The sequence below is a fragment of the Stylophora pistillata genome, chromosome 7 (assembly GCF_964205215.1).
Source record: "Stylophora pistillata chromosome 7, jaStyPist1.2, whole genome shotgun sequence".
Classification (NCBI taxonomy): domain Eukaryota; kingdom Metazoa; phylum Cnidaria; class Anthozoa; order Scleractinia; family Pocilloporidae; genus Stylophora; species Stylophora pistillata.
In genome coordinates, this window is record NC_142525.1 from 29,941,894 (window position 1) to 29,958,216 (window position 16,323).

General features: G+C 39.1%; 1 protein-coding gene across 15 annotated transcripts in view; it reads right to left on the reverse strand.

Annotated features, from left to right (window-relative positions):
* The window catches only part of LOC111332157 (neural cell adhesion molecule 1), a 35,759-nt gene extending 31,615 nt beyond the window's left edge, over positions 1–4,144 (reverse strand). For 2 of the 15 annotated variants that reach the window (XM_088727538.1, XM_088727547.1), the window contains exons 1-2: positions 2,218–2,710; positions 1,172–1,244 (exon numbers count right to left, since the gene is read on the reverse strand). In XM_088727538.1, the coding sequence (XP_088583664.1) occupies positions 1,172–1,244; positions 2,218–2,268 (124 nt within the window). In that variant the 5' untranslated portion in view covers positions 2,269–2,710. Of the gene's footprint in view, positions 1–1,171; positions 1,245–2,217; positions 2,719–3,977 lie in introns of those variants that run through there. The other 13 variants (XM_088727539.1, XM_088727540.1, XM_088727549.1 and 10 more) reach the window with 12 other exon arrangements.
* Positions 4,145–16,323: the final 12,179 nt, after the last annotated feature.

Genomic DNA, 16,323 nt, shown 5'->3' on the forward strand with positions numbered 1-16,323 from the left:
GACAGTCTGTTTTTTGAAAGTTGAGGTAGTTCTACGGTAATCATTCTGAAATTCGCGCAAATGTAAGTTTAGTTGTTTTCAAATAAAACGGCTGCCTCGCGACGCCCTTTTGAACCGAAAACAACAACATTTTAACAATGATGCTATATTGTGGAATACGTGACAAAACTCACTACACTTTGATACTGCTCGAGTATTACATGACGATCACGAATGTGTCGCATGCCATGGGTTAGATGCAGAAATCTGCTTGCCGAGGGAAGTTCAAATCATACTAGAAACAAAAGCAACATGTTTCATAACTCCTAAGGAATACTTTTCAACAACTCTTGCATACCTGATCAACTTGTATCGGCCACAAAAATTTCAAACAAGTTCCTAGCGAAGTTAATGCATGATCAGAAGTGCACCCATAAACTATTACAAAAGTTTGCCTCAAAACGACTGTCTTTACCGACTCAATAGGGGCCAAAGAAAGCGAAACACAAACAGTTGACTTCCTCAAACTTTCTGATTGCTTTGATCGGTCAAGCTGAAGCTAGACAAAGAGAAGCGATAAATTTGTTTGAAGCGCGGAGTTTCAATTTCTGATCGCAGGGTTTTAGCTTTGAATGACTCGACAATTTCACAGTGGGTGAAAAAAGCAAAAATCTACACCCTGTGAAGATGTGCAGTATGCTTCACTAAACAAAGCAATACGTTCTCGCTACAGCAACCTTCTGGATACTGTAATGACAAAACGTTTAATTCTTGATTGTGACGCAGAACATGTATAACCTCGATCGTTAAGGGTCGAAAGAGAGTGACAAAAGGCTAAGTGAGATTTCGGTCAGTTTTACAGGGCTCAAATTTCAGATCAAACGCAATTAGACTCCTGGGGTTCTTGCTTGGTCTCGGTCCTGCCTCACAACAGCAATCGCGGCGATGATATGAATGCTCAGTGTTCCAAAGAAACGAAATTCAATGATTTGCAGCTTGTCAAGGTGTGGCAAAAGAAACGTGAATTCGACACGACTTTCCCGTAGCAGTTTAATCGCACAGATTTTGGGCGATAGTGTGAATATTTTAGAAATTTGACACACCATTCCACATTAGAAAAAAAACAACCGTCTAGTAGAGAACTACCAAAATAGTGGACACGCTTATTTACAATGGGTTCGAACACACTAACCTGTGCGAGTAACCGTCATCGAGCACAGGGCTCCGATCGCAAGGAGAATCTTCATCATCGCCGCTTCCTGGACCTTGTGGATTTTCAACACAGGAGCACAAAAAACCATTAGATATTTGAAGACGTGCTAAACTAGTTAACAGAGTACACGAGAGTGCACGAGAGCACGGTTTTCCTGCAGGGCACAGTGCACGTTATCACAGAAAAGGATCGAATACAAGGGTCGCGCACACGCTGTTTAATTGCGCAAGCGCGTTCTTCCTCGTTGCATATATTAGCTTAAAAAGTTCAAAAGGCTTGCGTATTCGCTTGGGGAATATTGTTTACCTGTGGCGAAAGCTGTTGTTTGTAGCGAAATTTGTGTGGACACGCTAATGCGCATTTTATTGTGTGATGATTTGAATGACTAGTGACTGTCTTAATTTTAAATGAAGTGAGCGCGGTCTAGTTTGAATCAAATGTTACATATGTAGTCCTTGCAAATCTTGCCTCCCTCATAGAGTCAGACTGGTTTTGACGAGTTCCAAGACCTGATGGCGATTGTGTGCTAATTGCATTACTATCGGTATAATGCCTTTCACCTGCGTGAGGTTTTGTCTATTTGGTCTGTATTTTGCTGTGTTCTTGATTTGCAGATGCAATTTTTCAGACTGACACCTTTGGTCAAAGCAACTTTCCATTTTCCTACAATTTGCGTTATTTTTCCCGTCAACACAAACCCAAGGCAGACAGAGGAGAATCGGAAATGATTTCACAACGCCCCCATTTATGTGGGAAACCGAGGAAAACGCTTTCTCGCCCACCCTGGTGGATTGAAGATTTATTGCTGATCTGTTTTGCCAATTTTAAACGTTGTACTCTCCCCTCAGCCGAGGCAATTATATAACACTTTGAATACATGAGCGGGCGACAAAAAGGGATTCATTTTGAGCTACTCAGTGTCAATGTTAATCATGTAGAGCGGTGTGGCAGTCACCAGCAGAGAAGGCAAAAGCTATGACATATTCAAAACTCAGTGGTACCATTTATCTACTTGAAAAGCTTACCTGAAGCATCAAGATGGCTAGGCAATGTTTTGGAACGCCGATGAGAGCCATGAACTGGCTAAACAGCTATCAACTGCGGTTTTCTGACGAAGAAATTCTAGACAGCGCTGTTTATTTTGTGATTGACCAAAAGATATGTTTTGATCACGAAAATCATGTGCATCTTAAGTAGCCAATAGTTAAGATGGAGTACAGAATTAGTTGCCTTGCCATGTTATTTTGAGTTTCTCTTTCCGTCACATTAGAGATTAGGAAATTCTTTTGAATAGACACCAACTTGGAGACAATGAACGTCAGATGAGTTTACCTTGTGACTTTCTTTACTTTTCACTAATTTTTAAACCTTCACTGTGACAAAAAAAGTCAAAGATTTTCGGTGTGATGTTTTTTTTTCCCTGTATATGAATAATTTCAAAGCCTCTAGGGTTATTTATTTTAGCTCAGACTCTGTAAGTGAGTAACCCCTTCAAGGAAGCACTTAAAACGTCTTCAAAAAATCCAAAACAGGCTTCATTTACTTCATTATCCCAACATATCCTTGGTATTAGAAATAACCCAAGTGAATGAAATACGACTATTTATCGTCCGTCCAATAACTGTTTAAAGCCTTCACACATGGATCGCAGATGCAATTACTTAGTCATTTGCTATTCTCGGCTAGTTCTGTATTGTTCACTTCTTCTAAACATGTAAACAAAAAAGTTTGTCAGCCATGAATTTCAACATAAAAGAGGATGCCTAGATTTCCCGTCCTAGTTGAGTGAGCAACAAAACTAAAATTCGTGAGTTGAATTGAAAATGAACGGCTTAAAATTTAGCCGAATCAGCAAAATTGAATTTATCTTTCCCTCAAGGTAAAAAAAAACAGGTTCACTGATAAGGAGTTTTTTGGGAAGTTGTATTTCAACGATTAATAATTCATGACAAGCCGAATAAACGCCAGGCTTGCAAGAGCGATTGAAACTTGTTGTATTAAGATAATTTTAATGTGGATTCTTACTTAATAACGTTATCTTCCACAAAGGTATTTGAAAACTGTACAGAACAATAGCATTCCCCCGCCCAACGAAACCCATTACGTGCTGTTCTTTAGTGGTTGCGATCTGCCTCATGGTCTTGCCTGGGGTGCTTTTTAATTATTTTTATTTTTACATAATTTTACACTCATTCGAACAGCTATGTTACTCATCTAATCTATATCCGTTGGTACGCACAAGTGGAATCGCCGAAATGAAGCTGTGTGCAATTCTATTATGAAAAACGTGTCAACGAGCCTTCATTTGTTACGCACAAGCCAAATTACTTGACATGTATAGAATTGCTTAGAATAGACTTTTGTCATCCGTTTTAAAAAGTTCTTAATTGCGCAGAATCCTTTTTCCAACGTCAAAATATTAGACGTTACGTCAGTCAGTTGATAACGAACCGGTGTTAAGTTTCTAAGATACAAGCCATCATGTCTTCTGAAGTCTGCTTGTTCTGTAAGCGCTAAAAGATGTTTAACAACATTGAAATGCAGTTTTTTCGGTCGTGCGTAGATTAACATATCGATGACTCCTTTGTGCGGTACACAAAAGAAATGCTAAGTGCCGTTTTTGTGATGGAGAGAGGTCAACTTTCGCTTCGTAAACATGCTCTCACGGACTGTGCCCTCAATTGTGTTAGTCCCCCCGGGGCTCTTTCGTGCGCGGTGTTTTTCAGAACTTCTTTTCTAAAACAAGGGGTTGTTTTGATGTTATACTTCATTGAACAAAACTCACCGTTTGCTGCGATTCACAGAAGCAGCGCGAGTCGTGAAAGTTTTCGCTGCGAGTTAGTGACCTCTGTAGTTATCTCAGGAGCACAGAAAAACTCGTTGACTGCATCACCGGTGCCTTTTGTAAACGCCACAAAGCGATAAGATAATAAGATAATTCACAAGGGCTTGGCGGGAAAAAATGTCAGCAAAGATAAATGGCTCTAACGAAACCGGATCTGAAATATTCCGTAAAGGGCCGGGCTTTGTTTTAAAGTTGTTTAGTGAATACCTTGTTGCTACGTGATGTCAACCTGCGTAATATGTGTGTCTTTGAGCTCAAACGTTGCTCGGTAGCACCAAATTTGCAATTTTCTCGTCGGTTTCATAAGCGTCTATTCAATCCCTTTTGAATAGGCTGTTGATTGTAGGTTTTGTGGTGACGCAAAAGCTTTGATTCCTAGATTCCAGGATTTCTTTGACTTCATGTATTTTAGTAAATAGTGGTCTCAACGGCACAGAAGTTAAAAACACTTTTCTTATATTTCATCAGAAATTCACGAACTTTTCCTTTCTGTTCTCTTTAATCTTGATTCTAGCGCACGGTGAAATGCTGTGTTAGCATTTAACCTAAGCATTTCCTGTTCACGTAAAGATCTCCGCACATGTTACTGGAGTTCATGCGGTCAGACGCGTGTTTAGGTGTGAACAACACAGCTTTGTTTGCGGCCTTCGCGAGATAATTACGACACTTACCGAGCCACTTAAAGGCGTGATCCACCTGGGGGCTCAGCCGGAAACAAAGACACCATAATTATTTTTTTCGAGTTCCTTTTTCTCATTCCGACGGAAACCACGTAAATAGTGTATCGTTGAGATACCTTGAAGCTATTCTCTATGTGATGTATATTTGCACCTAGAGGAAATATTATTTCGTAAAGGAGAAAACTTCAAAGATGTCCTTGTACATCAGGGAACGACAAAACGGGAAGGGGTTACTTTATTTTCAAACTGGTGCAGCAATTCTTTTACCTGTTGAATTTTCAAGAATTCCAAGCGATTTAAGGCGGTAAATAAGAGATAAATTTACCGGTTACCGCCTGAAAAGGACATCATTGCCAGGATGAGTGAGTCAAGAAAAAGCCCTGGACTCGTCAAGCGGCTCATGAACTGACGATTTCAAACGGAAGTGTCTGCATAATTACTTTATTTGACGGTGGTTTCGTAAATTATCGCTCTTTGATTTGCAATAAACTGTGAAATGGTAGTATGGTAAGTTACGAGACCTTTGAAGGTATGATACGAAAGCAAGAAAGATTAAGGATGGTGAGAGATGAGGAAGATCAATTCGGATTCCAACTAAGATCCGTTTTGATGATTTGAATAAAAATTATTCAGGCTCCACGAACCGTGTGACATAGCTCTTATGAAACAAGCGTCATTAGTGGTACAACAAGAGACTTGAATGCAGGGAACTGTATTAAGCGCCATAAAAGTGGTGGCAATTTGCACCTGTTATAAACCTAGGAATGCACAAGTTATTTTTCTGAAAAAATTTGAATGCAGGGAGCACGCAACTTAAGATAAAAAAAAAATTTCAAGTTGCTATTTGTCGCTTGATCTCTTTTTGTTTTTCGGTAAAAAAGCTAGTTCCGAGCTTCACGGTAATTCTATTGTATTACGAGGCTAGCCATTCCCAATAGCCTTCAGGGCTATTTACTTTTATATTTCCTATTTTACAGGGCTAGAGCTCGTAACGTCAGCTTTGAAACTCTTTAAGGTGGCCAAAATACATTTATCAACTCAGTTGATAAAACCAAAATTACCTTGTTACACTCCCCTACCGACGAAGCACCGCAGTTTCTTTAGAAACTCGCCCCCTTTATTCATTTGCGACTTACCAATGATTCCATATTGACCCTTTTCACTCCCCAAGTTCTTGTCAGTTTTTCTCCTGGTTATCTACCATGCAATCCATCTCATCTGGTTGTGGAGAATTTCTTTTTGGACCAACTAATAATCCCTTTATTGATATGTTTCTTTATTTTCATCATTTGTCTGCTTGATAATGTACTGTTATTGTAAGGAGAAATTCTGTCTTGGTCACTCTACTTGACTGTCAGAAACAGTTGCATGCATGTATGAGGTGGACATAACATTTTCTTATTTAATTGGTGGAGGATGTCTCTTTAAAATCATTTGTTGTGATTTAAAGGTTGCTCAAAATTCATTTTATATTTTGATATTGACGGCAAGCAGTAGTTTGCATTTTAATGACGACTGTGTAGAAAACAGGAACAAGACTAATTTATCTGGCCATTTTCGACGCCAGTTTATCTACAACTCAGAAAGAGTTACTTTTCATACTCTGGTGATTAACGATGTAGTGTCTAGTTCTCGAACTAACGATGCTTTGCTACACAAGGTTTCCTTTGTCTATACTTAAATCTTGCATGCCTCTGACACATGTTATCATGTTGTATCTGGACTAACTTTCCAATATCAATATTTTTTCATTCTCAGGGTATTTATTTTTATATTCGCGAGCTATTTGTGACTACAAAATCTATATCGAGAACCTTATTTTAATTCGTCCCTGACAAAACAGTAATGAAAGGATTTGATAAATTTTATCCAAGAGACACTTTTCATTGTAACCCTGACATTTTTCTTTAATTTCAATACTCTTTGACCAATCAAACGTCTGTTCAGTAACACACGAGTAGTTTCTCTGTTCCATGTCCCGAAGACTCTGGTTTTGATCGGCGTGAGTGTGGAACCAACATGAAAGATTGCCCGAGAAAAATTAATTATGATTCCGCAACCCTGGAGTCAATGTTATGCTTGCTCAAGCGAGACACAGTTGGTGGTCTTTGTTCTTGTTCTGTTTTAAACCTAAAATGTCGAAATTTCCCAAGCAATCAATCTTGACGGGAAAAACTGTCAAATATGGTCATCCGAGTGTCTTCATACCGGAAGAAGCATGTGCACCGAAGTGCCTAGACATACTTTGTCTTTGAAGCATGAAGTGAAACTAAGCAGTCAGGGTTTTGAATAAGCCTACAATTAAATCCTTTGCGAACGGTTTGTGTAAAATGATGCGATGAGCAGAGAGAAGCATAATGAGGCTGCCTTGAGTTCTAAAATTTAGAGAAGCGAGTAACAGAAAACATAGTAAACCAAGCCATTATCTTACCTCAAGAAAGATTATTCGTGTACAATCTCAAAGATATTTTAAAGTTTTTTTTTTGTGTGTGTGTGTGCGTCTTTTGAAGTGGTATAGCACGAATTCAGCGTGTAAAAGCAACCGTCCACTAATTTTCGATTTCCTTCTGTCGTGTAGGAACTTACTTTAAGTTGATTATGCTTTGTTTTTGTCATTTTTTACATTAGGACTGAAAGTTAATTTTCTTCATAAAAGAATTCAGTAATTAATGAACCAACTCCAAGGTATGAATAAATCATCTTAAATATTAAAGTGGTTGAAGCTTTTTCTTGCACTCAGTGCTATTCACTCTGTCATCATGATCCTATGGGTATTAGCACAAGTCTTATTTGGTTTGGCATGTTTAATTACTAAATGGACTGGATTGTGACAAGTATTTTTAGTTTCATTCCATGAAATTCGCAGCAATATCAATTCTAATAGTAAAGCTAAGAATATTGTTCTATCGTGGGATGGAATATGTAGTGTTCAATTCGAATAAAACTAGAAGCGTTTTCGTTTGCAGTTAAAAATAGTTATCATCAGTACTCGTCATCTCATTAGCTCCATGGACCTTTTTTTCTTTCATCCAGCTGTGGTCACAATGTCTTCTTTCATTCTGTAGGTATTTGCAGCTTTTTTTTTTTTTTTTTTTTTTGATAATTCGACCAATAAATGCTACATTTTTGTTATCTTTAGATATTGGCTGTAATTCAACTAAGGAAGACGCTCATTACCGATATTGAGTCGCTTTAAAACGTTAATAGCGTCATCAGTTAAATATTTTTTCTTTTTGCTGAGAGGGTAAAATTTTAGGAGGAAATTTTCCGCTACTAAATGTAGAAATATTGGAATAGCGTAGCAGGAAAAATAGAGTAAGGAATACTCGAAACTTCCACGTGTTTCTCATAAATTTAGGCGCTTTTATTTCGTTAGCATTAGGTGAGACATCGAGCATGAGAGAAAACGAAAGTCATCCCCGAGGCACAAATTTTTGTACCTGCTCAATCTTGTGCACGGTTTTCGAGCTCAGCCGGGGAGGAATCGTTGTTTCAAGTGTGAAATGGTAACGAGGCATTGTTCACAAACTGCGCAAAATATTTCTAGGCCGTAATTCGTACTTGAGAAACGGAATTTTTTTTCTCATGTTACAGATGTTTTATCCAAGGTATAAACTTTTCAGAGGTACCAATATCAGTCCAATCTCTTCGCAAAAATGTTTGGTTGCTGACAGCTTTCTCCCGATAAATTTTCTTGCTCAAAGCAGAGCACGTCAGTTTCTTGTTAAGAGACTGATTCCATGAACAAAAGAAACTTTACAGAGAAAACTTCTTCTAGTATATATGTTGCTACCTCTTGAGTTTCTTTTTGAAATATCGAGTCTAAGTATTTGTCAGTTTTTATCAATATTATTGATGCTTTTTCATTTGGCTTTAGGCTGTTCACGTGCAGGTCACATGTTCGTCGTTTAATGCTCTTAAGTGTTTATCACATCTAATCTAATTACTCTCTGCTCCGTCTTCTTAAGGACATTTGATTAGGCGTAGACTTGAAGTTGTCTTCATACAATACTTACGTAATCATCGGAGAACAGGGAGCACTTTTTACCTTAGTTCTGAGCTGAGGCCGAGGCAATTATTTTGGCCATGATTTACGCCCTAAGTACACTCTTGGACAAGACCGCTGAAATAGTTGAAAACCATGCTTTGGTTGCATTACCTCCTTATGTTAGAGTTTGTTATATGTAGCAGTGAGAACAGAGATGCGAAAGAGAGTGTCTCTCCCATCTTCCCCCCCCCCCCCCCGCACTTTCCATATCTGTGCCAGTCAGAAGCTAATTGAAACTATTTTTTATTTATTCACATCCCCATTGCGAGAAGTCTTTCTTCCCACTCGCCCCCTCCCCCTGGGGTTCGTCACGGGCTGTTTCATTTGAATAGTTCGAACGTCCTTACTGATACTCTTTCTTTCGTTAGAACGAAACAACCATTATTGGACTTTGAAAGAGCACGCCTATGAATTTTAATTTAATATCAAACCCAACGAATATATGAATTTCATATATCTTATCATATAAGGGGCAAAATTACTGAATTGTGTTTGGTGAAGACAGGGCATTTTTTCTTAATTTTTGTAATTGCCCCGGACAAAATTACTTGAAAATGATTGGCTGAAAATCGCTTAGCAACGGCTGCCAAGATAAAGAAATTTCTGTTTGTTTTGTAACAATGGCGTCCCGTTTTGCGCGAGATCAGTAAGAAAACATTTTGCCCCTTATATTATAAACAAGTAATCACATGGTTCCTCGTAAAATTAAGGATTAATATCACGCGTGTTTTCGAAAGTTGCTGAAATTGCCCGAGTCGAGCAGCGACGAGGGCAATTTCTGCAACTTCCGAAAACACAAGTGATATTAATCCTTAATTTTACTCGGCCCCATGCGATTACCTATACTAATCTAACATCTAAACTAATGTAGCTTGCAATATCGGATCGCATCTTCCGTTAACTCATGTCTCAGATGTCAAATTTTCTGTGAGGCGAAAGCTAAAGTGCTCTTCCAAATGCAACCAGCACTGTATTCTGAAAAACATGAAAAGTATAGCCTATCCATCGACGTTGATAAGCTAGTCTAATGCGTGAGTATTTTTTAGACTTGGAAACAGAAACAAAAACCTTAATGCCAATATAATGCGTAGGCGTGGCGGAAAATATTGAGTTTCAACATCTCTTGGAAATATTCCTAAATTTCCGCTTTTGAATCTTAAACTTTTGACGACAACTAGAGTACTAGTAGTTTGTGTTTAATTTCATAACGTAACCGCTTGGTGTAAATTAGGCGGGGATGTGCATGAAAGAATGAGCAAAGCAACCAATCGTAGCCAGCGTTGTTAGGGTTTCTTATTGAGTCCAATAACTGCTACACAAGACTGCTTCGTCAAAAATACTTTTGCCATAAAAAAATTTTTACCATATCGTTTAATTTTACTAATTGGAAAATAGCTTCTTTCGTAAAAAGATCGATAATTTTAAACTGTGATGAAAATATTCTGCGTGACGAGCCGTTGTCAACGGCCGATATCACGCATGTCCGTGTTTAATCCCAGCACGCGATGTCACATTTCACACCTTATATAAAACGCGGAAAACTTGAATCTCAACTCAGTGATTGGAAAGTTTATTTACTGTGGTTTCCAGTTTGAAAGATGAATGTATATATTGATTCGGAGGATGGATAATAAATAGATCGGAAGTGTGTGGTCATATCTTTCTAATTAGGTTTTTCTAATTCGTTTTCCATTTTCGATATGAAGCTTGTTTTGCTCTCAGTAATTAGAAGGCAGGTGTCTGTTTAACTTAAACGTAAAAGAGGTGTGTTACTACAGTGAGCCAAAATAAGATCAATATCTCTACCATAACCAGCTCGGCACCTTATAGACGTGAATTCATAAATAGTAACTGACCAAGGCAGTCTTATGGGGAAGTTGTTATTTTTTGGCAAATTATTTTGAACTCGGAATACTGATCGAAAAAGGACGTTTGCGCGTATCTCGAGAACAATATAACTTCTGCGTCATTATTTTAATCTTTGTAGCTGCGGTTGAACCAATTAAGTCATTAGGTACATTACGAACAGTCCTTACTTTCCTGCGAAGTCCATCGTGCTAGGTCAAAAAAAAAAAAATGGCACCAAAAAAACACAAACAAAAGGGTGGTTAGTGCACCGTGGAGGACTCTAAGAGTGATAGCGCATGAAAAGGCACTCAGTCCCAGAGTTCCGCGCGGTGCACTAGCGGGAGAGCCATCTTTTCTGTGTTTTCTCGTTCTTTTGTTTTTGTTTGCGTGTTTTGTTTTGTTTTGTTTTGTTTTGTTTTGTTTTGCACCGGGGCACGGGTGGTGATGCCCGCGAGCATTTGAAAGGTTCGTGAGAGGTCTGGCGCTGAAAATGAAAACCAGGACTAGGACCCTCGTGGACCTCTTCGCAGCTCGTGTCGTAACATCAATTAGGGAGCTTAGGCACCGGGGTCTTTTAGACACAGAAGGCAGCTGGATTTCAGTTGTTTTCATTCCTGGGGCTCGTTATCTCTTTGATCAGCACAGTTAGGTTTAAAGGTGCTTAACGACCTTGCGATCAATACATTAGCATCAGAGTGCCAGAATTGGCTTTAGACTTCTTCCAGCTGCTGTGCGCGTCTCAAAAAACGTCTCTGCCTAGCTTTTCCAAAAAGAGCCTGTTCACATGCTGAGAAATATTCGATTGTGTGGCATTTTTCTGACATGAAAATCGGCTCCGGACGCTTTGCTCGGTTGCGTGTCAACAGCGCTATCTTGAGACGGGGATAAAGGAAGATCAGTCACCATTTACACGGAAAACCGGTTTTTCGGTGTGTTCCTGTTACCTTTTTCACTTGTTCTTTGTGTGGCTTTTTGTTTTTCTTTCTTTGTTTATTTGTCAGCGTTTCTCTTTCTGTTTCCCGTTCTCCATTCCTCGTGTTCCATTCTATGTTTTAATTTTCCATTCCTCGTCCCCGGCTCCTGGTTCGTAGCTTGGATCTTTCACTGATACCACTGGAAATAATAGGTGGTCATGTGAAGTGTCTCCTCGATGATCTAGAGTGCCTTTACTGAGGGATAAAGCAAGATGACAAAATGTGGCCTAGAAAGAAAACTTGAGGATACAAAATAAATCTTATTGTAACAGTGAACTACCACAACGCGGAATACGTAAGCTCTTTACCTCCCAAGAGGTGCTACACATTTCCTTGTCAATAGTACGGGAATATGGTGTTAGATCAAGATAACTACCTCTACTCGACAACTTGAGTATTCTCATGACCTGTTTATAGGATAAGGTATGGATGTTCAACAACCTTCGTGCTATAGCTTAAACACGAAGGCGCGCTATATAAGGAAGTCTTCCCTGGGAAGACCTAGGCTCATCTGTCACTCACCGTTGACGTGTGCGGGTCAAATTCAAATGCTGGTAGACGAACAAGTGGAGCTAATGAGATATCTGTTGTTTACTTCCACCAGCATGGTGGCATGAGGTAACGTGCGAACCACCTACTTTGATCTCAAATTTAGCGCCACAAATGAATACAGTTTCCATTGGACGAAAGAAAATACAAATCTAAAAAATTCTTGTATTGTGATGAAGACATAACACAATTTTGAGGAATGCGCCCGCTGTTCACTGCTTTGGAGTAGCTGTAGCTCAAGCTGACTTAACTCTAAGAGTTCTACATCACACGACGGTTGATTGACAAATGGGTCAGTGGGACCTGAGGCTCTTTTTATAGCGCGCCTTCGTGTTTAAGACGTAATGACAATGGTCCCTTGCTTGAAAGAGCAATTGCGAAAACAAAGAAGACAATGGATGACAGAGCATTTCAGATAGCTGCTCCCCTTTTATGGAACAAGTTACCTAGGTCTGCACGGGAAGCAAGGAGCTTAGGCCCTGTTTAATGGAAGGAGGGTAACCCTTGTGCTAGGATTACCCTAGCAGGCGGGTCAAAGATAGCCCGGGTTTACGAGCAAAATTTCACAGGTAGGGTTACCCTACCACCCGGGACAACTTACCTATGCTTGGTAACCGCACGCATTGTTATCAATGTTCAAAGGGTCTGGAAACAGATAAAAAGTTGTCCCGGGTAGGCGAGTTATCCCCAGCAGAGCGTTTACAAGGCAGCTAGGGTTACCCTAGCACTAGGGTAACCCTAGCTGAGCGCTAGCTAGCTGAGCTGAGCTGAGCGCTAGGGTTACCCTAGCGCTAGGGTAACCCTAGCTGCCTTGTAAACACGTCGATGAAAAAAAGAAATGTGGGAGCGTTAGGGTAACCCTCCTGCCAGGGTAACCCTAGCACTAGGGTTACCCTACCTGCTTGTAAACAGGGCCTTAGAATCTTTTAAGACTATGATTAAAACATTTTTATACAAGGAATCATTTCACTTCTCTTAGTAATTTATTTTCTATTAATTAGTATTTTAGAAGTTCTTCTACAGTTGTTATTATTCTATGTTAGATATTTAAATGTAACTAGTTTGTAAGCTTTATTGAAAGATTTGTAAGATCTATAATAGAGGTGTAAATATATCTTATTAACCAAGCGCGAGGGCCGTACTGGGAGAATATCCGCCCGAGTTCTTGACAGTACGGACCGAGCGCAGCGAGGTCCGTATAAAAAAGACCGAGGGCCGATATTCTTCCAGTACGGTCCCGAGCAAGCTTGGTTAATAAGAGATTTATTATACGACTGAAGTTCAAAGGGACACAAGTGCGGTATCATTCGGGACCATTCGGGACAGTGCCCGGTCCAATACTGAGAGAATATTGGACCGGCAATAGAGCATTTTGATTGGTTGATTTTAGTTCTTGGCCCTCTGACTGCCCGAGTCGTGTAATAAGTTTAGTTATTAAGTTCTACATTGTGGTGATGCGCTTTTGAATATTGTGTAGAAAAGGCGCAATAGAAGTAATGAATATTATTATAATATTAGATGAAGATAAATGTTTATCACTTCAAGGGGTTAAAGGGTTTTTTGAATTTGTGGTTCATACCCATCCAACAGTTTTTATATTGAGCGTCTTTCTCAAAAAAAAAAAATTAGCTATGACGATAATATAGGGGGTAAGTTTCTAAAGAAACTGTGGTGCTGCGTCGGTGGGGGTAACAAGGTAATTCGGTTATATCAACTAAGTTGAAATGTAAAATTGGCCATCGTAAAGAGTTAAAAAGCTGACGTTTCGAGCGTTAGCCCTTCGTCAGAGCGAATGGAGGAATTGTGGGTAGTATGTGGGTTGATGATAGTTATTATTAGGATGATAATAGTTTGGAATTCTTGTTAGCGCAGCTTGATGAAGCAAATCCCGCAGCTTGATGAAGCAAATCCCGCAGTTTGCTAAGCCTCAGCGGGAGTTGACGTGATGATAATGGATTAACCGGACCAGTTCGTTTCTCTCTAATTCGTTTAGTATAAGGAGGAAGTTAATGTAGTGAAACACGCTCTCCGTCTAACGAAATGTTTAGTTATTTGTGCAATGATTAAAAGCTTAGCGCTTCCGTCTGCTTAAGTGTCAATATCATATTCAGCTAAACCTGAGAGCTAGCGGAGCTCCCGTTAGTAACCTGAGAGCTAGCGGAGCTCCCGTTAGTAACCTGAGAGCTAGCGGAGCTCCCGTTAGTAACCTGAGAGCTAGCGGAGCTCCCGTTAGTTTATTTTCACCTTATTACAGGTTCTCGCTGGCCGTTGAAGAGTTTATTCAAGGGGAATTTGGATACTTTAGTCGGAATCTCCTTTATTTCATCCTATCATAGTTAGTAGAGGGGTCCCCTCTACTAACTATGATCCTATCCGCTGTAAGTATTATTCACCACGTAGTTTAATCAGCTTAAATCTGAAAGATGTCAGCGTTCGGATCCAAAAACGTTTTCCTTACTTCATAACAATATAAGGAGCCCTGAAAAGTAACTTCGAGGACTTCCAAACTCACCTGTTGAACGAGCTTGACTTTCCTTTTTTAGCATTATTGGTGTTACAGAAACTAAAATTAGAAATGCAGATTTTGTTGATTTCAATCCCTCATTAGCAGGATATAATTTTGAATATGTCCCAACGCCTCTTTCAGCGGGAGGTGTTGGTATGTACATAGACTGCGACTTAAGGTATACGATAATTGAAAAGAGTTCAAATGAAGCGTTTCAGGCTCTCTGGACTGAGATCCACTTCACGAACAAAGCCAATATAATCTGTGGTGTTATCAACCGTCATCACAACTCTCCTGAACAGTTCCAGAATTATTTTAAAGAAGCTATAGAAAAGCTGAGTGCTACTGGCAAGGTGATTTATATAATGTCTGATATAAATATTAATCTTCTCCATGCCTCATCTTGCACTCATGCCCAAAACTTTCTTTTTTCCCTTCAAATTTTTATTTTAATACCAATTATTGATAAACCCACCCGTGTTCATAACAACTCTGCCACCTTAATAGTTAATGTTTTCACCAATAATGGGCAGGAAGAAATTTTTAGCAGCAACATAATTTCTGACATTAGCGATCACTTTACGCAATTTTGTATTACACGATCAGTTATAGAAAAAGGGCAAATTGGCAGTCATCTGATCCGCGACTATTCTCATTTTTCAGAAGAAAATTACATAAACGATCTATCGCAAGTTGACTGGGCTCGAGTAGTTCCCGAAGTGGAAACAGACGTCGACAAACTCTTCTCTAGGTTTTACAACAAATTGAATAAACTAATCAATAAACATGCCCCTCTTAAACCAATCTCAAAACGCAAGTTTAAAATTTTTTTCAAAGCCATGGATAACTAGAGGGATAAGGAAATCTATGAGAATAAAAAATAAACTTCTCTCATCAGGAAATAAAGATCAATACATATACTACCGAAACTTACTACTGACACTTACGCGTCTGAGTAAAAAGCTATATTAACAAAAAAAAATTTTTAAGTAAACATTAAAGATATGAAAACAACTTGGGAAGGCATTAACAATCTTCTTAATAATAAAAAGAAAAACAGGAAAGCAATAAATATATTAAAGAGCTCGGACAATCGAGGGCTATCTCATAACCCTTATGAACATACTAATATACTAAACTCCCATTTTGCATCTTTTGCGAAAAAACTTGCTTCAAAAGTTCCACTTGGTAATAAACATTTTTCAGATTTTCTGCCGACGATAGCCTATAGTGATTCTTTTTTATTTGAACCAGTCCTTTTTTCTGAAATTGAGCTTGAAATAATGTTGGCACCTTCAGGTAAAGCACATGGATTGTACTTTTGCCCAAGTCGTATACTGAAGTGCTCGCGTGACATAATTGCCAAACTTCTAACGACTCTAATAAATGTCTCTGTTCAGAATGGTCGCTTCCCATCGAGACTAAAACATGCCAAAATTGTTCCCGTGTTGAAAGATGGAGATGAAACTGCTCCTTGTAACTATCGTCCTATATCGCTCCTCTCAATATTTAACAGAATTTTTGAAAAGATTATGAGCAATCGACTGAAAGTATTTTTGAACAAGCATGACATATTTTACAAGTCACAATACGGTTCTCGTAAGCGATGCTCCACTGAGCATGCGATCCTCAATATAGTCAGCAAAATCCAGGCTAACATAGATCTGGGTATGTTCTCATG